This window comes from Vicia villosa, linkage group LG1, assembly GCF_029867415.1.
Source record: "Vicia villosa cultivar HV-30 ecotype Madison, WI linkage group LG1, Vvil1.0, whole genome shotgun sequence".
Classification (NCBI taxonomy): Eukaryota; Viridiplantae; Streptophyta; class Magnoliopsida; order Fabales; family Fabaceae; genus Vicia; species Vicia villosa.
In genome coordinates this window covers 97530648-97554087 of record NC_081180.1, presented here as the reverse complement: position 1 = coordinate 97554087, position 23440 = coordinate 97530648, and the positions used below count along the sequence as shown (strand labels likewise).

The 23440-nt window shown below is 34.5% G+C and overlaps 3 protein-coding genes across 4 annotated transcripts; 2 read left to right on the top strand and 1 right to left on the bottom strand.

Moving 5' to 3' along the window:
* The first annotated feature begins 418 nt into the window (after window positions 1-418).
* Window positions 419-2617, top strand: LOC131643652 (probable aquaporin NIP5-1). The gene is made up of 4 exons (XM_058913933.1): window positions 419-1086; window positions 1403-1822; window positions 1905-1966; window positions 2050-2617. Exons 1-4 carry the CDS (start codon window positions 901-903, stop codon window positions 2255-2257), a joined length of 876 nt encoding a protein of 291 aa, XP_058769916.1. The 5' UTR covers window positions 419-900; the 3' UTR covers window positions 2258-2617.
* Window positions 2618-2635: 18 nt separating this feature from the next.
* Window positions 2636-6090, bottom strand: LOC131643651 (probable choline kinase 1). The gene is made up of 6 exons (XM_058913932.1): window positions 5934-6090; window positions 5200-5594; window positions 3687-4004; window positions 3473-3590; window positions 3245-3393; window positions 2636-3152 (listed from the first exon to the last, which is right to left on the bottom strand). Exons 2-6 carry the CDS (start codon window positions 5551-5553, stop codon window positions 2997-2999), a joined length of 1095 nt encoding a protein of 364 aa, XP_058769915.1. The 5' UTR covers window positions 5554-5594; window positions 5934-6090; the 3' UTR covers window positions 2636-2996.
* Window positions 6091-16876: 10786 nt separating this feature from the next.
* Window positions 16877-20586, top strand: LOC131613155 (S-adenosylmethionine carrier 1, chloroplastic/mitochondrial-like). Of its 2 annotated transcripts, XM_058884852.1 has the most exons (11): window positions 16877-17031; window positions 17300-17412; window positions 17491-17573; window positions 17721-17797; window positions 18011-18101; window positions 18802-18855; window positions 18932-19027; window positions 19149-19238; window positions 19576-19627; window positions 19870-20012; window positions 20100-20585. In XM_058884852.1, exons 2-11 carry the CDS (start codon window positions 17325-17327, stop codon window positions 20214-20216), a joined length of 891 nt encoding a protein of 296 aa, XP_058740835.1. In that variant the 5' UTR covers window positions 16877-17031; window positions 17300-17324; the 3' UTR covers window positions 20217-20585. The 2 variants fall into 2 exon arrangements, with proteins under 2 accessions (XP_058740835.1, XP_058740837.1); XM_058884854.1 differs by lacking the exon at window positions 16877-17031 and having other exon boundaries at window positions 17302-17412; window positions 20100-20586.
* Window positions 20587-23440: the final 2854 nt, after the last annotated feature.

Here is a 23440-nt window from a genome sequence, read left to right as displayed (position 1 = left end):
AGACCTCTTCTCATCAGGAAGAATAAAAAATGTATGAGAGAAGAAGATAGGAAAAGGTGGTGGAAGATATATTTTCTTCAATGTTGTATAGTGTGGTTTGATGGCTTCTCTGATAAGCTTAACTTATTCTTTCAAACATAATAATAATAATAATAACAAAAGCATGACCAAATATGAGCAAACATAATATTTTTGGAAAAAAAGATATCCATTTATAGAGGAAGGACATACAGCCATAGAGAGAGAGGGAGAGGGAGAGATTATTGCAAGCAAAAGCAAGTCATGATGCATATATAGCATTTTCCAAACTCATTTTTACAATCCTTAAAAATAACATGTCAATATTAACCATTCCTCACTTCTTCTCCATCATCATAAGTTATTGAAAACCATCTTTTATAACCATTAATTCTCTCCAAAATCTAAATTGGATCACAACCTTCTCCTTTCCTATAATCCCTCCAAAATCTAAATTGGATCACAACCTTCATCACAAATTTTCTCCTATTCCATTCCAACCTTACCAACAATTTTGATCCAAACTTACACCATGCAATCTCCTTAGCACCTCTTTCTACCTATTTCTACAAACCTGGTTCTCTTCTCTTGTTCCATTCCTTAGAAACAGTTTTATAAAAACCAACCAATTATGTAAAATATACCCTTTTGCCCCTTAAAATTCCAACAACAACAACATAAAAAAACCAAAAAAAAAAAAGAAGAATCCTTTCTTCTTACATTTTGGAAAACTTATGTAGTGTTGTGTTGGTATATCCATTATTCTATCTAACTAAATAGTTTTCTTTATTCAATTAACGCAACAACAACATCAAAGAATTTTTTTTAACAACAAAGAAATTCTTTTATTTATTCATTTACCGCAATAACAACAAAAAAAGAATGCCGGAATTAGACAGAGGAACATCAACGGAGTTGCCGGTGACACCGGACACACCGGGAGGACCATTATTTTCGTCGGTGAGAATTGATTCTCCTGAACGTGATTCTTTTACAATGCCGAGGTGCAACATGTGCATGCCCAAAAATATGGGTGTTCGAATTCCGAGTGTTTCTCTAACTCAGAAGGTAATATATCTCTAATTTTATTTTATTTTTTGTTATTCTTCCTCTGTCTATTATTATAAGCAAATATTCTCTTCATTGAATAATGAATGTATCTGATTTTTTACGTAGACCAGATACATTCAATATTTGCTTATAATTCAGGCTGGAGGGAGTAGTAATTTAATGGCTAAAATTTCAGCGTCTGAGATTTGACCTTGTTATTAGAGTTTGAATTTTAAACTTCACAATTGTTATTAGCCTATATATTAACAAAGAAATATTCACATTTAATATTTCATTGTAAAATTCATACTAATTTGTATGGTTCTTTTCACAGATTGGAGCAGAGTTTGTAGGAACATTCATACTGATATATGTAGCAACAGCAGGACCAATAGTGAACAACAAATACGAAGGTGTAGAAACGCTTATAGGAAATGCAGCCTGTGCTGGTTTAACAGTCATGGCAATTATTTTCTCAATTGGTCATATCTCAGGCGCACACCTCAATCCGGCACTCACCATTGCATTTGCGGCGTTTCGCCATTTTCCATGGGCACATGTTCCTGCCTACATTGCAGCGCAAGTCTCTGCATCGATCTGCGCTGCTTTTGCTCTCAAAACTATTTATCGTCCTTTCCTCTCTGGTGGTGTTACTCTCCCTACCGTTAGCGTTGGACAAGCTTTTGCAACCGAGTTTATCATCACTTTTATTCTCTTGTTTGTTGCAACTGCTGTTGCTACGGATACTCGCGCAGTACGTTCGTGCACATGCTCATTTCTAGTCTCTAGCTTGCAGTTCATGATTATCAAATTAAATCAATTGATTTGTAATGCAGGTTGGTGAAATGGCTGGTATTGCGGTTGGAGCTACAGTTATAGTCAACATTCTGATCTCAGGGTATGAAACCATTTCTGTGACCTTATTGATTTGAATTCTTTGTTTTAATATTTTGATTCTAAGTATAATATAACAAATGATAGGCCAACAAGTAGTGGTTCAATGAACCCGGTTCGCACCTTAGGTCCAGCCATTGCAGCAGGAAACTACAAAAATATCTGGATATATTTTGTGGCGCCGACGCTTGGTGCGCTTGCTGGTTCTGGAGCTTATACGCTTGTCAAGCTCCGTGAAGAAGACAACAACGAAGCTGAACAGCAGCCGCTACCGGTTAGGAGCTACAGTCACTAGATCTGCCTGCAACACTGCTTAATACACCCCACTCCACATGTTTCTAGCTCCTTCCATAATAGTATAGAATTAGGTTAAACACAACGGTTGAGACTAATCTCTCAAGCCAGGATATTTTACCATCTCATCCGGATATTTTACCATCTCATCCAGATGCTCTTGAGTATCTATGTGCGTTTTTTGTTTGTGGTGTATCACGTGACATGGAAGGTTTGTTTGATCGATGTGGATTTTCTAAGGGCATGGTTTGTATTATGATTAATGCACCTTATAATGAACAATGAATAATGTGTTTTGTTGTATCTTGTTACATATAGCTCAAGCCTATTGAAGTAAATATAAATGCCACAATATACAAAATCCGAGAAGGATCGCACATAAAAGATAAATTTAACTATTATTATATTCATTCGTAAAGGCTTGAATCCGAGACATTATTTTTCCTTAACCAAATTACTCGCATCTAAATGCGAGTAAAGTACTAAAACTATTGCAAGAAAACATAAACACGCTCATTCTCAATTTCATTTCATCAATCTCAAAAGTGAGGAATTGATGATCAAATTAAAGTTAAGATTGTCAAAAACTAATTGCACATTGTTAGTGACAATATCTTATTTACAGATACAGATGCCGCCGCCAAATATATGTCACGCAAGCCTTTAGAAGTTATTATGAAACCAATACATGAAAACTAAGATTAACTTCACTAAAACATGGGAATTTAGCATCAGAGAAATCAGACACATGATGCTAGTGGTAGAGAACCATTTACAGTTTCATTTTGTGAAACAATGGTTGGTGTGTCCAATAAAGTAGGCTTTCTTAACCAGTATTGTTGAAACCTCTGCCTTGCATATTCCTTGTAATCAAACTCAATTTTGTTCACATAACTCTGCAATTACAAGTACAAATTTATGATATGAGCATATAATATATAGTTATATATTTAGATAACAAATACAAGTAACACGGAAAAAGGCTTACCGAAATAAGTCCCCATAAGCCCCAAAATAGATGGTTTGCAAGAGTGTATTTTTCCACAGCAGTCACAACTTGGTTCACTTTAGCATTGTTCGGTTTCTTGCCTTCAGAGCTGAGATAGGCGCGAATAAACCTTTGACGCTCCTCGAGTTCTGGTTCGCCATATATAAATTAGTATCTCAGCATGGTAAAGTGATGTAAACAAAAATAATAACAAAACAAAAACTTTACCAGGATATTTGGTATAGTCAAGAACATGAGGTGTATCGGTATGGTAATCTGCTGCCATTTCACTGAAATGATTTGCGAGGTCATACGCAATAGGATTGTAACTCGCGTATTCATAGTCCTGTATCACAAAGAAAATAAAAAATTAGAGTACTGTAATGCAAGTAACTGTAATGTTTTGAAAAAGCCAAGAATGAATGCATAACCATTAGCTTACAATTAGAGTGATTGAACGAGCCTCTTCGTCGATCATAATGTTACCGTATTGTAAGTCATTGTGACAGAAACCAATCTCTTGATATCCTTCGCATAACTCCTTCTCTAGGATATTTATCTCATCGTCTAGATTCTCTAGCCCGAATTTCTTTGCATCCTTTGGGGAGCATAAACTTTTGGCTTCGCCAACCCACTTCCTCATTCTCTGCCAAATATGAGCCTTCTTTGTACCAGGCATATGAAGCTTATGGAATTCTCTCATCTTAGACGCTATCAGAGGTGATATTTCGGGGTCACGGAGGTCACGAGCCGAGAGAGTCTAAAAAGCCAAAAACAAGAGAAGTAAGAGAAATATTGCAAAACTAGTATGCTGCAACTAGTTGAGTTCCATAATTCATGTCATAGTCAAAAAAGGTATATAATATTTGTTTGTTAACTATTATTGATAGAATCAATAACTTGGAGAAAGGAATTAGGGAAAGAATGGTAACCTGAGAGCACATGATTCCATTCCATTCCATTGAATTTCTTAAAGTTGGTTCTTAAATAATTAATCCTTAATAATTAAGAGACCCTCCATTGCTCCAAAAGATAAAGGGAATAGAATAAGGAAAAAGGAAGTACTAGTTCAAAAGAAAAGCTGTTTTGACTAAAAAATAAAGTAAATCAACTTTTAAACTTATTATAGAATCTCAAGAGCTAAAACATGAAAATCAAATATTCATTGCAGCCTTCATTTTGGGGGATAGTATGTTAAGTTTGGACTCACATAGGCCTCCATACTCTAAGAGGACTTAATGGCATACTTATCGATGATAGCATAGAAACTGGCCGCGACGGTGAAAGTATTCGCAGATGCCGATGATACCATTATTACCGTTTTATATTTTAAAGAATCAATTGTGATTAATTCACACCGCGACGACTGCAATCAGTATCACGATACCTGTACAGACCGAAATCGCGAAAGCCTTGACGTAACTGCGACCATTTTTTAAAACTCTGGCAGAGAGAGCGCTCTCTAGCATCAACACCTCTGGGAAAAAAGTGTGGTCATGTGGCTGTGTTTGACACCAACATATGTGATTAAGTTTGATTTATTTATTTATTTTTTCAAATTATTATTAGTCCGTGCTTCATAGTAATTGTTGTTATTCATTATTTTCATTACCATAGTTTGATGGGGCACTAAATCAAGTTAACTTTGATCTATGAAGCACAAAATCAAGTTAACTCTGATTTACGAAGCAAAGAGACACCGGACACTGACGCCGACACCAATAATAATTTGAAAAATTAATCAAAACGTCATCACATGTGTCAGGGTTCCAGTGCCAATATCAATAATTTGAAAAATTAATCAAAACATAATCACATGTGTCAAGGTGTCATTGCCAATATCGTTCCAAGTACACATATATGCCTTTTTTATATGCTTTTTTTCATAGGTGTTAGTGCTAAACTTTGATTATTATTGAATTATAGAAATGGAAAAGAAAAAGAGAGTCACATACTCTGGCATGAATAAACTCCTCAACACGACCAGTTGTAAACCGAGCAAGAAGACGTGGCCCCTGACCATGCTTCGATATACACTCAAAGGTTCGAATTTCCTCTTCCCTATTAAAGAAAATCTCAACCCCTTCTCCATACAATCGAACCAAAACCTTTCTAAGATCAGAACCATTTCTTGCAGGCCAATTTATCTGAAAAACCTCATTGGTCATTGCACCTTTCAACGGAATCACTTCCAAGCTTTTCACATCATCGATCACATCTCCTAAATCCGAAGCCACAGTAGCAATCACTTCCATTAATTCTTCTTGGGATGCACACCCTTTCAACAATTCAATCGTCTTAATAGCCATCTCGAATTCGATTTATCACTTTGGTTCAAAAACAGAGGAATCTGAAACAGAGTCAAAATCTTGTTGAGAATATTGCATGCATAAATTAATTTAAAAAATGAAACTTTTCACAACCCATTTGTGTAAAACATCAGAATCCAATTGGGTTATTCATAAAACTAATTATAACAAGAACAAAAATTGAATTGGGTTTTTAGAAACTCATCAATTTTGAGTGAAAAACCAAAAAACAGAGTACAAAAACAGGGGAAATGCATTTGAGAATCTCTTGCAATGAAATTTCATGGGAAAGATTATAACTTTTCGATAACCCGATTGATAATTAGAATCTAGAATCAATAATCTGTGAATTATAATGCAAATATTAGAAGGTAGCTAACCTAGGAAACAGAGAAAAAAGCAGAGTGAAGATGAAGAACGTGGTGGTTCTGTGATAAAGACAGTGATATTATGATATTAAAATTGTGTGTGAAGGTTGTGAAATGTTGAGGTGTATTATATAGAGATTGGGAGAGAGAACGTGTATGAATATAAATTCTGTTAGAGAAGTGTGTAAGCCGTTTAAAGTGCTTATTTGTGGTGTTTTGTTGACTATAGAGATTCTGCTTTTTGTTTGGAGAAAGTAGATTTTTTATATTGTTGCTTTTGGTATAAGGTTAGCTGTTAGGTTTATTAGTCAAAATTGAAGATAACTACTAGTAGTTAGTATTAGTATTGACTAATGAGAATCAACAATTTAATGTGTGATAAATTAGTGTTATATTAGGTAAATATTGATTTTAAAATAAATTAAATTCTAAATAAAGATAATACCTGTGATATAAGCGCGACTGGTTAAATCTCATCTTCAAGTTAGAATAATAAAATGGGTAAATTTTATTAAGTTAAATTTATAAAAGATGTGACATATATGTTAATATTATGAGATATTTGGTGTAAATAGTGTATTTTCTCCTATTCATCTGTCTCAAACTTTTAATGGCCGGATTTTCAGTCTTTTTAAAGATAATTGACCCGTTTTTAAAGCTGAAACAAAAAGTCTAATATTTATAATATTTATGAATAGAACTATTTAAAAAAATTTATAAAAAAAATAAAGAAGTAGTAATTTAATTTTTGTCACTCAAAGCAAAACAAATGCATATTGACTTCCAATGCTTCTAATAAAGAGACCAATAAGTCTAACATGAAAAGGAGGAAAAAAAAAATAATAAGAAGAGACAATAACTCTGATCTTATCTATTTGTCATAATGAAGACTCACTTTTTTATATTATTGAAAACTCTCACTTTTTTGTCTTCACATTTCGCAATATAATATACTACTATCTTGCTATTATCGTTAATATAAAATAAATAGCAGAGTTCTACTATTTAATTTATCTTGATTTTAAGATATGTAATGAAAATGAAGTTAGATAAAAACGAATAAGGGTGTTTCCTAATGGAGCTAAAAAAGGTAAAATTTGTGTGTATGATAAACCGTGTCAAGGTGGAAACGTATAATTGAAGTGAGGACGAAAATAACGCCGTTTAGAATCAGTCGGCTAACAGTAACACGGCTCCAGTTGGACACCTGACGTGATAGTTTTTTCTTTTTTCTTTTTACAAAGTTTATAAACTAAATATTCCTAATGTGTGTTTGGTTGTGGGATGATCAAAAGTAATTTTGTTCTAGTTATAAAAACAAAATTTTATTCTTATTACTCAAATAATGATACACTAAACCGTATTCATATTCACCAATATAATAATTGTTTTAAATTTAAAAAATCAATATAAAAATTGTATAATTAAGCAATTATATCACTTTATTAACTAACATTTTACACTTCCTTAATCAATTTTGTTTTACTACTAAAAATTATTTTAATATTTAGACGTTTATTAATCAACTGCATCTCTTCATTAACTAACCTTTTACATTTTATTAACCAATTTTATTTTAATACTAAAAATTATTTTTAATATCGGAGTGTTTATTAACCAACTTCATCACTAAATTAATCAACATTTTACACTTCCTTAACCAATTTTATTTTACTACTAAAAATTATTTTTAATATCGGAACGTTTTTTAACCAACTTCATCATTTCATTAATCAATATTTTATAATTTATTAATCAATTTTGTTTAACTACTAAAATTATTTTTAATATCTGAGCGTTTATTAATCAAATTATAAACTATATTAAATTATTTTTTACACTCAATTAACCAATTTTATGTTACTATTGTTCATGCACGGTTCATATCACTACTCACAACCACTATTTACAATTCAGATTATTAATTATTATTCATTATTCATGTCACTATTTACAGTATTTATTAAAAGTGAATTGGAAGTAGTTATAAAAAATGGTGTATGATATTATAAATATAATCTTTTTAATGGACTACATATTCTCTTAAATTAATTATTTATGTTTTAATATTATGTTTTTAAAAATAAATATTATATTATAAATAAAAAATGTTTATAATTTTATATTGTAAATCAAAAAAAGAATTTTAAAAAATTGTATTAGAGAGAAACAATGATGAAATATATTGAAAAAAGTTGAGAAGGAAAAAAAGAGAATGAGACTATAAATGATGAAAGTAAAAGTTAGTTCAATAATGTGAATTTTATTAAAACATTGCTATATGCAACACAATTTCTTCAACAAAATGTCAAAGCATTCTAACAAACTTTTGAAGAAAAAAAAAACAACTAATTATGTTTCTTGAATAAAGTAAACTAAGAGACCTAACAAACTTAATAACACAAATGAAACTATGCTTCCTAATGCATATCTTTAATTTAATTTGTTGTTGAGATTCTTTCTTCAAACAGGCTAGTCATTAACAGAGTGTTAACAAATCAACATTTTGTTTCTCATATCAGCAAAATTGTAATTTAAATTTTTTTTATTTACTTGATCTCTTAAAAATTAGAATTTAGTCTTTTAAATGTTTGCTCCTACCATGAACAATCAAATGTTTAATAAAATTAATTGTTGATTTTGTATCCACTAGTACTTTTTCTTAGCATTTTCCTTTAAGTTCATTTACTACAAATATATTCGACATGCGGTCATGAAAGTTTCTATATATTCAACTTTACAAGATTGATCATGTATAATATTAATCACAGGAAATGGAAGTTTAAATTGTGACTCTTTTAAAAAAAATTATATCAAAAATTATTTCGCAAAATAAACTTGGAGTCAAAGAAATTGTTGGTGATTGAACCTCATGAAATATTGTATCCTTCTTAAAGATAGATTCTTGACTAATTAAACAATCAACCAATTCTTGACTAATTAAACTAATTAACCTTTTTAAAGGTAAGTTAACTAGAGGTCAGATGAACATCATCTTGGATATTTCAGTGGGTTTTTTATCTTAATAAAGTAAAGTTCACAATTTACTTTTCAATAGATTTTGAAAAGAGTCTTTAGTGAGAAACAAAACATGTAACATGTGTCTTATATTGATCACTCAAAAACACAAATTAGATTACAATAAGAATCAAAAACTTTTTAACTTAAATCACTTAATTTTGATATCCTTGAAACGAATAAAGAATTTTGTCTCAACAATCATTTTTAGCGCATAGTAATAATACTATTATTTGTATGATTTAAAGCTCCCCTCAATTAAATGTGTAAACTTAAAAAGAAAATGAGACATGATAATATGGTCTGAAAAATAATGCATTGCATTTATAGAGTATGGTACATAATATTGGTTTTAGTAATTCAGTTAGTTAAAATTAGTTGACCTTAGTATATGATAGATAATATTGCAGCGCTATTGTTTTGTACTAAGTGATATATATATCACATTTACTTCATTCAATAAAATAACTCCAATAAACTCTCATCACTTTGGTTTTATCTCTTCTCTCCAAAACAGCTAAAACCCTAAATCCTCTTTCTGAATAATCAACTCTGAATTCTAAGAATTGCATATATTTCCATTGATTGTTCCATCAAATTGGTATCAGAGCCTGGTTCGATAACTGTTGTTTGAGAATTCGTGAAGAATGGCAACTCACAACAACATCCCTGCGCATCTACCGGTGTTTGAAGGCAAGAACTTTGATCAATGGATCGTGAAGATGAAGGTGATCTTCAGGTTTCAAGATGTCCTTGAAGTCGTAAATGAAAGAGTACCAGTACTAGCGACCGATGCAACTGATGCACAACGAACAACACACAAAGATTTGAAGAAGAAAGATGGGAAAGCAATGTTCTTGATTCATCAGAGTGTAAATAATGAGATCTTTGAGAAGATTATGCATTATGAAAGCGCGAAAGCGACATGGGATGTATTGGAGAAATTGTATTCTGGGGATGGTAAATTGAAGAAGGTGAGACTTCAAGCATTAAGAAGACAGTATGAAGTGCTGACGATGGAGGAAGAAGAAACCATAAGTCAATACTTTGATAAGGTGATCAATCTCACAAATCAGATGACAAGGAATGGCGAAGTTCTCACTAATGTGATGAAGGTTGAGAAAGTTCTCAGAACTTTGACACCAAAGTTTGATCACATTGTAGTTGCTTTGGAGGAATCCAAGGACCTGGATTCTATGAAGATAGAAGAACTGCAAGCAAGTCTTGAAGCACATGAATTAAGACTGACAGATAGGGTTAAAGAAAGAGGCAAAAGTGTATCCTCTGATCAAGCTTTGCAGGCCCAGTATGAAGAAAAAAAAGGAAGATTCAAGAAGGGGAAGAAACCCTGGATTGATTACTCCAACAAGAGTGGTGAAGGCTCTAGCAAGAGTCAAGGTAGAACTAAGAAAGAAGATGCAAAGTATGATCAGAAGAAGAAGAATTTGAAAGACATTCAGTGCTATAATTGTCAGAAGTGGGGACATTATGCAGCTGATTGTAGATCTAAGAAAGTTCCAAGAAGCAGAGATGAAGCCAAGTTTGCTCAGAATGAAGATTCAGATTCTGAAGAAATACTCTTGATGGCAACAGTCAAGGAGGAAGAAGAAAGCAGTGATGAATGGTATTTGGACACAGGGTGTTCAAATCATATGACAGGCAAGAAATATTGGCTATCTGAATTAGATGATTCAGTCAATAGAAAGATTAGATTTGCAGACAATAGCATAGTTTGTGCAGCTGGCATTGGGAAAGTGTTAATTCATAGGAAAGATGGTAAGAAAGCATGCATCACAGATGTACTGTATGTACCAAGTATGAAGAGTAACCTCATCAGTATTGGACAACTACTACAAAAGGGGTATACTATGAAGATGGAAGCACAAGCTATGAAGGTGTTTGATAGCAAAGGCAGATTAATTTTGAAAGCTCCACTGTCAAAGCAAAGAACTTTCAAAATCAACATCAGGGTGATTGCAGATCAGTGCTTGCTATCAGAAACAAAGAGTGAAAACTAGTTGTGGCATCAAAGATATGGGCATATCAATTTCAGGAATTTGAATATGCTTCAGGAGAAGAAAATGGTGCTAGGGTTACCAAAGATAAAGCTGCCTAATGAAGTATGTGATATGTGTTGTACAGGAAAGCAAGCCAGGAGCTCTTACAATGCAGAAGTACCATACAATGCAACCAGGAAACTTGAGGTAATCCATTCTGATGTCTGTGGGCCTTTTGAAGTGAAATCAATAGGAGGAAATAGTTATTTTGTAACATTCATAGATGAATTTACTAGAAAATTATGGATTTACTTACTAGCTAAGAAGAGTGAAGTGTTTGAAGTGTTTAAAAAATTTAGACTGCTTGTTCAGAATGAGAGTGGTGAGGTAATTAGCAGATTAAGAACAGATGGAGGAGGTGAGTATACTTCCACTGAGTTTAATGATTTCTGCTCAGCAAATGGTATAAATCATGAAGTTACAGCACCCTACACACCTCAACACAATGGGATCTCAGAGAGGAAGAACAGAACCTTGGTAAATATGATAAGGAGCATGTTGAAGCAAAAACAGATACCTCATTACTTGTGGGGTGAAGCAGCTGCTACTGCAGCATATCTCATAAATAGAAGTCCTGCAAAGAAGCTGCAGGACAAGACACCAGAAGAAGCATGGTGTGGAGCAAAACCAAGTGTTCAACATCTGAAGATTTTTGGCTCAGTATGTTTCAAGCATATACCTGATCAACTAAGAAGAAAATTGGATGATAAATCTCAAGTGATGATCATGGTTGGTTATCATTCAACTGGGGCCTACAAATTATATGATCCAACTAGTAGAAAAATAATGTTCAGCAAAGATGTAAAGTTTGATGAATCAAAATGCTGGAACTGAAAGAACAAGGCCTCAAATAACCTTGACAATCACTTCTACCTATCAAGTTCAGAGGCAGAGGATGTTGAAGCAGTGGAAGTTGAAGCAGAGGAACAATTAGAAATTGTTGAAGATACAGAAGTTACTAACAGGCCAAGAAGAAATACTCAACCACCAGCCAGGTTGAGAGAGTATGAAAGGTTTCCTGATCAAGCAGTCACAGATGAAGGTGACATAGTGCAACTAGCAATGATGGCTGAAACTGAACCAGTGTCTTTTGAAGAGGCTCTTAAACAAAAACATTGGAAGGAAGCAATGATTGAAGAGCTGGACTCCATAGAGAAGAATGGAACATGGAGGTTAGTTCAGTTACCCCCTAATAAGAAGTGCATTGATGTCAAGTGGGTATTCAAAACAAAACTGAAGCCAAATGGTCAAGTGGCAAAGTATAAGGCTAGATTGGTTGCAAGAGGCTTTCTGCAGAAGCATGGACAGGATTACTATGAAGTGTATGCTCCAGTAGCAAGAATGGAGACAATCAGATTGATTGTTGCTATAGCAGTCAAGAATAATTGGTCTATGTACCAATTAGATGTAAAATCTGCCTTTCTCAATGGTGAGTTAGAAGAAGAAGTATATGTGAACCAGCCACCAGGATTTGAGATAAAAGGAAAGGAAGAGTGTGTATTCAAGCTTAACAAAGCCTTGTATGGCCTAAAGCAAGCCCCAAGGGCATGGAATAAAAAGATAGATGGCTTCCTTGTTCAGCAAGGTTTTGTGAAATGTGTAAATGAACATGGAATATACTGCAGAAATACCACTAATAAGCTCATTGTGTGCCTATATGTGGATGATATGCTGGTGACTGGAAGTAATGAGGATGAAATGAAGGATTTCAAGAGGAGTATGATGAAGATGTTTGAGATGTCTGACTTAGGAAATCTCACATATTTCCTAGGAATTGAGTTTGAAAAGAACTCACAAGGAGTTGTGATACATCAAAGGAAATATGCACAAGACATTTTGAAGAAATTTAACATGCTGAATAGCAAACCTGTCTCAACACCTGTAGACACAGGAGTAAAACTGTCCTTAGCAAATGAAGAAAAGGAAGTGAACTCAACATTATTCAAGCAAATTGTGGGCTCTTTGAGGTACCTGTGCCATACAAGACCTGATATTACTTATGGTGTAGGTCTGATCAGCAGGTACATGGTGAAACCTACCACCTCACATATGGTTGCAGCTAAAAGAATTTTAAGATATGTGAAGGGCACAAGCAACTATGGCATTCAATACTGTAAGGGTCAAGAGGGTGACTTAGTGGGCTACTCAGATTCAGATTGGAGTGGTGACAAGGATGACAGGAAAAGCACTGCAGCATATGTGTTTATGATTGGAAATGCAGCTTTTTCATGGAGTTCCAAGAAGGAGCCAGTGGTTGCATTATCTTCCTGCGAGGCTGAATACATTGCAGCCTCCATGGCAGCATGTCAAGCTCAATGGATTAATATGCTATTGATGGAATTGAAACTGACAAAGAATGAAAGGATGGAGCTCATAATTGACAGTAAATCAGCTATAGATCTGGCAAAGCATCCAGTGGCACATGGTAGAAGTAAACACATTGAGACCAAGTTCCATTTCTTAAGAGATCAAGTAAACAATGGCAAGTTAGAAGTGAAGCATTGCAAGACAGAAGAACAGATAGCAGATCTACTTACAAAGCCTTTGAAATCAAGCAGCTTTGAGTATTTGAAGATGAAGCTGGGAATGGCTGAGGCATCTAACTAAATGAATTAAGGAGGTGTATTGGTTTTAGTAATTCAGTTAGTTAAAATTAGTTGACCTTAGTATATGATAGATAATATTGCAGCTCTATTGTTTTGTACTAAGTGATATATATATCACATTTACTTCATTCAATAAAATAACTCCAATAAACTCTCATCACTTTGGTTTTATCTCTTCTCTCCAAAACAGCTAAAACCCTAAATCCTCTTTCTGAATAATCAACTCTGAATTCTAAGAATTGCATATATTTCCATTGATTGTTCCATCACATAAGATACAATAGTTAGCACTTTGATCATACAAGTAATCATTAAAAAAGAAAGTTATAGAAAACTTCATTAAACTTGATTATGTTTTTCTTAGTAACAAAAAAAATTAAAAAGAGAAAATGTAAATCCTAAATGTCATCCCCCTTTTAACAAAATAAAAAAGGCACAAGGAAACAAACAAAGCCATTTAGTATGAGAGGAGTTTTATAAATAGTTATAGAGGCAGTACCATTTAGACTTTTGTGGTTACTATATGTTACATTTATTGTAATGATTCAACATTTGAAAGAGAGATTATTTTGTGGTGCCTAGAACCTTGACCAAGTATTTATTGACATTTTTATCAAAGGTTTCTTTGCTCTTATCTATACATTATATATGTGATATGTCCCCATTAAATAAGCTCTTGTGCCAAAATATTGATTTGACAACTACTTGTTTGCCATTTCGAACATTATTGTCAAATGTCTTTTCATTTCTTATATGTAATTCAATGATATCTTTAATCAGGTTGGAAAAATGAAGCTGTCAGTCTGTCACGGTGGCTCATACAAAAGAAGAGTAAGAAAAAAATATAGACTATAAAATACTCGGAACGTGAAAAATGCAAGAAATGGTTGAATTATGTAGAGGACGGTGACCATTCATTTGTGTGTTTGGATAATCAAGTGACAGCATAATTTTGAATTTTATAAAATTAATTATTAAAATAAAGCTTGGCACACTCATGACTTTTCTGATCTCAATCATATTTTCTTCATGTTTAAGAACTTGTTTGAAAGTTTAAAAGAGAAAGAAAAACAATATTATTATCAATAGACTGATTACTGATAATAAAAAAAATATTATTATCAATGTTCATTATTCAATACATGTTTACTGTCTATTAAAAATTATATGTGATATTAGAGAGATCAATATTCCACTCCATTTTTATAACATACTATTTTTAAAGTGTTTCGTCAAGTTGTCATTAACTAGTTTTTATTTTTTTAGTTGATTAAATTACTTTTTTTATCGTTTTTTTTTTCATTTTAATTAATATTTTTATAATCTCTCCCCTCTATATTTTTAAAATTTTAAGTTTGACTTTTAAGCTCAACATAGATTATTTAATTAGTGATATAATATATTTGACCTGAGATAGAAAAAATATCATTCCATTAGAATATTGGGTTGTACCTCGTAACAACAAAGGTTATTGATCTTCTTCGGCCTTAACTTTAGAGTTTGCTCAACGCATAAAGTCTAATAAAATAAAGAGAAAATCAATTTTATGCTAATCGTCTAAAAAATGTTATATGCCCTAGGGAGCAAGCACAAACTTGCTCTATTAAAATACTTGGTCCAAGCAAATGATAGAAGGAGGACCGTTAGATGATAGAACAAATCATATTCTAACACTTGTCCACTTGAGAGGGAAAAAGGTTGTTTATCTCCAAAAACCCTAAAAGGACTTCGATGTAAGAGCAACAAACACCAAAATAAGGGGTACACTCTCGAAAACCTAAAAACATTCTTATTTATTTACTAACTTAAGTGTCAAAGTGTTTGCAGGTACTATTCTTAGTCGGTTGTGGGCCCTAGGGCAAAAAATCCCAATCACAATGAAGATCTAATCCTAGAACGTGGATGCTAAGGTATTAGCGACTCAAAGCATTCACCACCGTCAGCTATAATCAGGCGGCCCCTCGTTTGAGACGGCTGATCACATGAGTAGGGGTGGCAAAACGGGCCGCCCGCCCCGCCCGCCGCCCGCCCCGCCTTATTCCCGCCAAAAAACGAGCGGGGCGGGCATGCCCGTCAAGTAAATTGGGCATAAAAGTCATGCCCGCCCCGCCAAGATGGCGGGTTGGCGGGCGGCGGGCTTACCCGCCTATTTTTATTTATATTTTTTTAATAGTTTAATAGCCTTTTTTTACCTTTTAATCAAACTTTTTACTTATTTTTTAAAACAATTTTTTATAAAAGCAATTTTTTAACAAATTTACTTAAAAAAATATTACATATATTTATAAATAAATGTATAAAATAAACCATCAAGAATTAAAATTACTAGAATTAACTAAAAAAAGAGTGAATTTTGGAGGAGAGGCGGGTTTTGTCGGGCGACGGGCTTTGGCGGGGCGGGTATGGCGGGCGGCGGGTTTTTGCGGGGCGAGCTTTGGCGAGCGGCGGGCCTAAAATTCCAACCCAACCCGCCATTTTTTGGCGGGTGGCGGGCCGGCCCCGCGGGCCACGGCCCGTTTTGCCACCCCTACACATGAGGGCATCTCTAATTCCCTCCACTATATAAAGGGGATTCTTTATGAGACTAATTGCATTAGTATTTTCACACTTAATTGAAACACAACATAGTTTTCAATCATAATTTAATAATTGTTGTTTTAGCCAAATGACTTGTGCACAACATTTATCATCAACTACACATACTTGGCCTTGACTGTAAAAATAGTAACAATTGATTACTTTTTACTGTGTAAGTAACTAAACAGTTTTAAAAAGTGTGACAAATATTACTAATACTTTTTCTATCTGATTTGCATTTGATTGGAATAAGAGAGATAAAAAGAAGAGAAACTAATGAAAATAAATAAATAATGAAATAGTAAAGTATTGTCAAAGAAAGATAATAGTTTTCTCCCAAGATTGTTAGTTCGTGAATCCGTTAGTGGCTGTTGGTTCATAATAGTATTGAATTAACCGGTATTCTCAAATAATAGTATTGTATAAGATTTAACAATGTGATATTTGACAAAAAAGATTAAATAAATAAAGAGGTTAAAGGTAGTGCACTGACAGTGTAAAAAAGTTTTACACTGTCATCCAATAAAAACAAAACGTTTTGCCATGTCATATAAGTTTTTTTAAAATTACAGTCTGACTTGTCCTGATTCATGGTCGTGATTGGTAGTGCATCACCCATTTTCTGATAAATAAAATTAAAAAATGAATGAGTTTTATTTTTATAGGAGAATAATTTATTTTTCTGCTAGACTCTACATTGCGTATCTAAAGATTTTGCACGTGCGTATAAACCCAGAGAAACCCAGTCAAAACGTCGTCGTTTCAAGCTTCTGCATCTTCTCACTCTTAGAATTTTGGTTCGTGTTGATCTTTGCACATTCTTCACGAGCTTCAAATCTTCGATTGCAATTGGTATACTCAACTTCTTTTTTGCTCAAACTTTATGCATTTTTATGATTCATTATGCCTATTACCAAATCATGCTAAATTGGGTTTCCCTCAAAATTCAATTTCATTTTTACCCTTAAATCTAGTTTTTTGCTTTATTTAGTTCATGAAATGAGTCTATGATACTATTTAATTTACTTTTTCATCTAAATTTCTTGTGTCAATTTAGTTCAAGAGATTTTTTTCTTGTGTATTTGCTTGCTTATGTTGAACAAATGTCTTGTATATGCAGAATTGCAGATGCATTGATTTTTAAAATGCCTCCTCAAAAGGATCCAGATAAGTTCTTCATGTCTATCAGTAATGGAGAGAATAAGCATGTCGACTATTTACGCGCTTTATATGGTAACTTTTTTTCAATTTAGATTCAAAATCCTTGTGGGAATATCCTTGTGTTGTATGACATACTTATGAAAATTGTAGAGGGTTGCATTGCTGGAGGTGTTGCTGGTGTTGCTGTAGAGGCAGCTTTATACCCCATTGATACCATCAAAACACGGCTACAGGTGAATTCAATGTATCGAGTCAAGTTTTGTAATTCTACTTTGTGTGTGTTGTCAAGTTTTATAACATTTTTCCTTTCATTGATTCTCACATATCTAATTTTAATTGCACTATCTTTTGATTTCATATCGTATTCCATTTTATATCAGGTTGCTCGTGGTGGACTAAAAATTGATTTCAAAGGTTTGTATTCTGGATTGGCTGTAAACCTTGCTGGTTCCTTACCGTGAGTGGGCTTTATTTCCATATACACCTCCCCTTTTTCAATTCATGCTGCATTCATTTCAGTGTTGTTTATCCCGTTCTCTGCTTTTTTTCTTAACATACTTCAACAACTAACATGTTTGAATCAAAGCTAATTAGATATTACGATGTACGTGTCTTGAAACTCAATTATATGCAGTGTATGTTTAACTGGATATTCTTCCTCTCTTGGCAGAGCTTCTGCAATTTTTATTGGTGTGTATGAACCAGCAAAGCAGAAATTGCTGCAGATCTTCCCTGAGAATCTAAATGCTCTGGCTCATATTGTAAGTTGGCTTTCTTAATATAAAATTGATAATCTATTCAAATTATCTAGACATGATAATGTTCAGGGCTATTATTAGTTGAGATAAATCATAGCATACACAAACCGGGATTGACCCAAAACTATCCTGACGTGGCCAAAAACTCAAGAGCATAGTTCTTTTACTGGCCACCTTTTCTGTTTCAAAAACCATAGACTTACCATGATATCCAATATTTTTTAGTTATTCAACAAATTTATAAGAATTTTTACCAAATTTTATTTTCAATCATTTATAATATTTGGCAATGGCTTACAGCATGTGCTGACAGTAGATAACTTTTTGAATACATCAGTTTTCATAGTTTGAGTCAACCATTTAGTTTCATAAGCTCATCTTGAGCAGTAAAAGAGTTTGAGTCTAGGCTTGTACTTGGCTTGAAAGGAGATTTTCTAGTTTGATATGTACCTATAGTCCTATACAATTTGTGATAGAAGTTACATATAAAATTTTGTTGCTCATTTGGCATGAAGTGCACTATTTTTAGTTCTTGTAAGCAAACAAAATTGCAAACAAAATTTAGAGTCAATGTAAAGTGTAAACAATGACCAAGCTTGTCTTAAATGATTAGCACACAGGCAGTTTAGCCTAGCACAGAACTGTGAGCAACGGCATTTCTATTATAATTGTTGTTGTGATAATATTCCTAATCTGAGTACAGGCTGCAGGTACTATTGCAGGAGCTGCTTCTTCGCTTGTTCGTGTTCCTACTGAGGTAAGTAATTTTACTTTTGACTTTGCCCATTATTTTCTACTTCCTTAAGGTTGAGATTGATTTTGTGACTTTCTAGGTTGTTAAGCAAAGAATACAAACCGGTCAGTTCAAATCAACCTCATCTGCTCTCCGTCTTATCATTGCTAATGAGGGTTTTAAAGGTCTTTTTGCGGTATGTATTAATTTCATGTCATTGATGACCATATAGTTTCTACTTGAACATTATATATATGCTGACTTGGGTTGTTATTTTGTCTACCTTGACCTGTACTTTTGTTTCTGAGTGATTGTAGGGATATAGATCTTTCTTATTGCGAGATTTACCGTTTGATGCATTAGAATTATGCATCTACGAACAGCTCCGTATCGGGTATAAAGTAGCGGTAAGCTTAAATTTGAAGTGTCTATTATTCTTTATGTATTTTTATGAAGGCAGCTTCAATTTCAATTCATCTATAAAATGAGAAGCATTCTGTTTCATGTAAAACTGTAGTTTGGCTTGTATGAATATAAATGCTCACGCCCTTAAGATTGTTTGTGGCATGGTTGCATCAAAATTCTCTTACTCCTTAGGACGTCTCTTTGCACCTAAACTTTTTAAGGATAATATTATTTTGATGCTTCTCTCCTGTTTTCTGCGTAGTTCTATTCGTGTTTCTATCCACAAATAGAACCTTGTAGAAGTGCTCAATAGTTTCTGAACTTCTTGTTTTTTTGCAGGCAAAAAGAGATCTGAATGATCCAGAGAATGCTATGATTGGTGCTTTTGCCGGTACTTCTTCAGAACGATTATAAATTTTCTAGTGAAGTATTTTAGAACTCCTTATAATATGTTTGTATATGATTTCTTTAAACAAAACCTGCATGCAGTGAAAGGAATGACACCCTTCCTTTCATTTTAAGTGCTTTGAAAGGCAAAAAAAATGCAGCATTTGTATATATTCTTTTCACTCATGCTTAATATATTGCCAAGCTTTTGTTGGAACTGAGAACGATAAATTTAATGCCTTACAGCTGCAATAACTGGAGCAGTTACAACTCCACTTGATGTAATAAAAACCAGATTGATGGTTCAGGGAACACAAAAACATTACAAAGGCATTTGTGATTGTGTTAGGACAATAGTTAAAGAAGAAGGACCTAATGCTCTTTTTAAGGTATGCTTATGCTTCTTTTGTGAAACTTTGTATTCTTAACTTTCTTTTAACCATAAAGCTTTCTAAAAAGCCTAAAACTATTTGCAGGGTATGGGGCCAAGAGTGCTGTGGATAGGAATAGGGGGTTCAATATTTTTTGGTGTTCTTGAGAAGACAAAGAAAACTCTTGCTCAGAGGAACCCTCAAACTGATGCTGAGAAGTGAGTTTTTCAAATTAGGATTAAGCTGATGATGATGCTGCAGTGTATCTTAATCTTTTCATGATTGCATGGAGTCACTTCTTTTCATGATTTGGGCCATTGTGGAGCTTTCTCTCAGAGGCTAACACATGCATTGTGTGTTTAGAAAATTGATTTTAATCGAATTGAGTTTGGTAGAATTGATTTTGAGATAATTGAGTTTAGCATAATTGATTTATATTTGAATATATTTATGTAAAAGTGAGTTGAACAACAAATTTCAGTGTAAAAATTATGTTTAAACTCAGAAGCTATAAATTATAGCTTCATGTAGAATAAATTCTAAAAGCAGAATCAATTCTACTTTAGAATAACCAAACACCTCAAAATCACATGATCAATTATATACCTCTAGAGTTGCTTTTGGTCATTTCAAAAGTCAATCCAAACATACTATAGCAAATGTAAATTCATTTATTTTTTCCTAGAAAGTGATTTATTCTAAAACAACTCTAAAAAATTTTAAAGTAAAGTTCTATGTTAGTTAAGTGATTTGAAATCACCAATATTAGACTTAAAATTAAAGGAGATGTTAACGAGTGTCCCGGAAAATTTTTAAAATGGTAAGGTTTTTTGAAAATGCGTGTGTTAATTGTATTGAAAAATTGAAATAATTGATATTTTTTTAAATAATATTTTTTTGATTTGGTATCTTTAAAGAGTGTTTCGGAGCACTCGTTAGCATGATCTTAAAATTGATATTTAAACAAATTTTTCTTGAATTCTCATAAACTCAGTTTCAGTTTCTGTTCTGGACTGGGCCAAGGCTAGGCCCAACACCGCTTTCGGCCCAATAAGCCTCAGAGGCCCATGAATAGTTCATGGCCTTCCCGACACGCCTTGCTCGGCACTAACACCTTACCCGGAGCAGACGACCTCGCTCGGCATTAACTCTCCCCCGGACGTCATCCTTGCCGAGGACCCTGCTCCGCGCAGGGCTCCTTCATATCCAATCCTCCGAGTAACTCGGATCCCACGTGGCTCCTAAAAGGCCGCGTCTTCCCTTGGACTTCGGAGCGGTTAACCAGGACAGAGGGCGTACACGCACCTCCGATATTTCCGCTCAGGAAACCTGGCAGTCTCCTAGTTGGGCTTGGGAATCCAACCCAATAGCGAGATCATGGCCCAGCGCTGGGGGCTATATATACCCTCTTTGACTAGAGGGTCAGGTATTCAATTCTTACTCACTCTTAGCTAGTACTTGCGCTCCTTTGCTCGTCAACTTACTTTGGCATTGGAGTACCTTGCAGGTACACCCCCCCTCCTCCTTCCTAGAAGATCCAGTCCGAGCAGCCTACGACGATTCTTCTGATCAGGTACGATCAGTGGCGCCGTTGCCGGGGAACTTGCTTCCCCATCTTTAAAGAACAAAGATCAAAGCTAATCATCTCCAATCGTCATGGCTGACAACAACAACATCCCAAGCGCTGACCCTTTCCTCCTTCACGAGCTGATCGAGGAATCCTCCCGCGAGCTAGCTAATCATCGTCGGGGGGATCGTCGGCGACAAAGGTCCGGGCATGAAACCCAGGACACCCAGCTGTTGCAGGTCCTACAACAGGTCCAGAATGTTGACCATGTTCCTCCAGAAGGGCACGTTCAGAACGGCGAGCAGATCAGAACGACCAACGTGCCGGAACATGCCCAGAATGTGAATGAGACCGACCTCCGAGACGGGCAACATGCTTCCTCATTCACCCACACCTCCGAGAGGCGGAGAGCCCGTCATGGGAAGAAGAGGTGTTAGAACAAGATTTGTTCTTATCAATTATCTTAGTTTTGATGATAACAATAATATGAATTTTGCTTAAGATAATATGGTACTCTAATCCAATGCAATTTCCCTTTCAGGAAATATATAAAGAGTACGCATAATTCAGCGCTCAGAAGTTGTGTCTCAAATGGTTCAGCATGCAACATCAGAACATGGTCTGGCAAGACATCAGAAGATGGTCGAAGCAGAATCAGAACATGGGTCTATGGAAGCATCAGAAGAACATGAGATCAGAAGCACTGAAGATCAGAAGATGGTATCACGCAACAGAAGCACTTCAAGGTCAGAAGATCAGAAGATGCTATGCACCAAGCTGTTTGACTCTGATGATATTCAAACGTTATATTCACAAACATCAGATCAGAAGAAAGTACACGTGGCAGACTACGCTGACTGACAAAAGGAACGTTAAAGCTACTAAAGGCAACGTCAGTAGACACAGCGTGAACAAGGCTCGAGGTAGTTGACAAAAGCATATAACATTAAATGCAATGCTGTACGGAACACGCAAAGCATTAAATGCACTCAACGGTCATCTTCTCAACGCCTATAAATATGAAGTTCTGATGAGAAGCAAGGTTACTAATTCTTATCAACTCTGAACGAAAATAAACTTGCTGAAACGCTGTTCAAAACTAAACTCAGAATCTTCATCTTCATCAAAGCTCACTACATTGCTGTTGTAATATATTAGTGAGATTAAGCTTAAACGTTAAGAGAAATATCACAGTTGTGATTATCGCTTTTAAGAAGCATTTGTAATACTCTTAGAATTACATTAAGTTGTAAGGAACTAGAGTGATCGTGTGATCAGTATACTCTAGGAAGTCTTGGCAGTTGGCTGAGCAGTTTGTAACTAGAGTGATCAGGTTGATCAGTATACTCTAGAAAAGTCTTAGGAGTGAACTAAGCAGTGTTCCTGGAGTGATCAAGTTGTGATCTGTAGACTCTGGAAGACTTAGTCGTGGACTAAGTGGAAAACCATTGTAATCCGTGCGATTAGTGGATTAAATCCTCAGGTTGAGGTAAATCATCTCTGCGGGGGTGGACTGGAGTAGCTTCGTTAACAGTGAACCAGGATAAAAATAATTGTGCACTTTATTTTTATTGTCCAAGTTTTAAAGTCACACTTATTCAATCCCCCCCTTTCTAAGTGTTTTTCTATCCTTCAATTGGCATCAGAGCGCCGGTTCTAAGGTGCAAGCACTTAACCGTGTTTAGAAAAGATTCAGGAAGAGAAAAACGCTTCATTTAAAAGATGGCTGGTGAAACTCCGACAAATCCACCTGCATCTACATCTGGCTCTGCTGAGCAATACAACGGTAACAATGGTTATACAAGACCGCCGGTATTTGAGGGTGAAAACTTTGAATACTGGAAAGATAAACTGGAAAGTTACTTTCTTGGTCTAGATG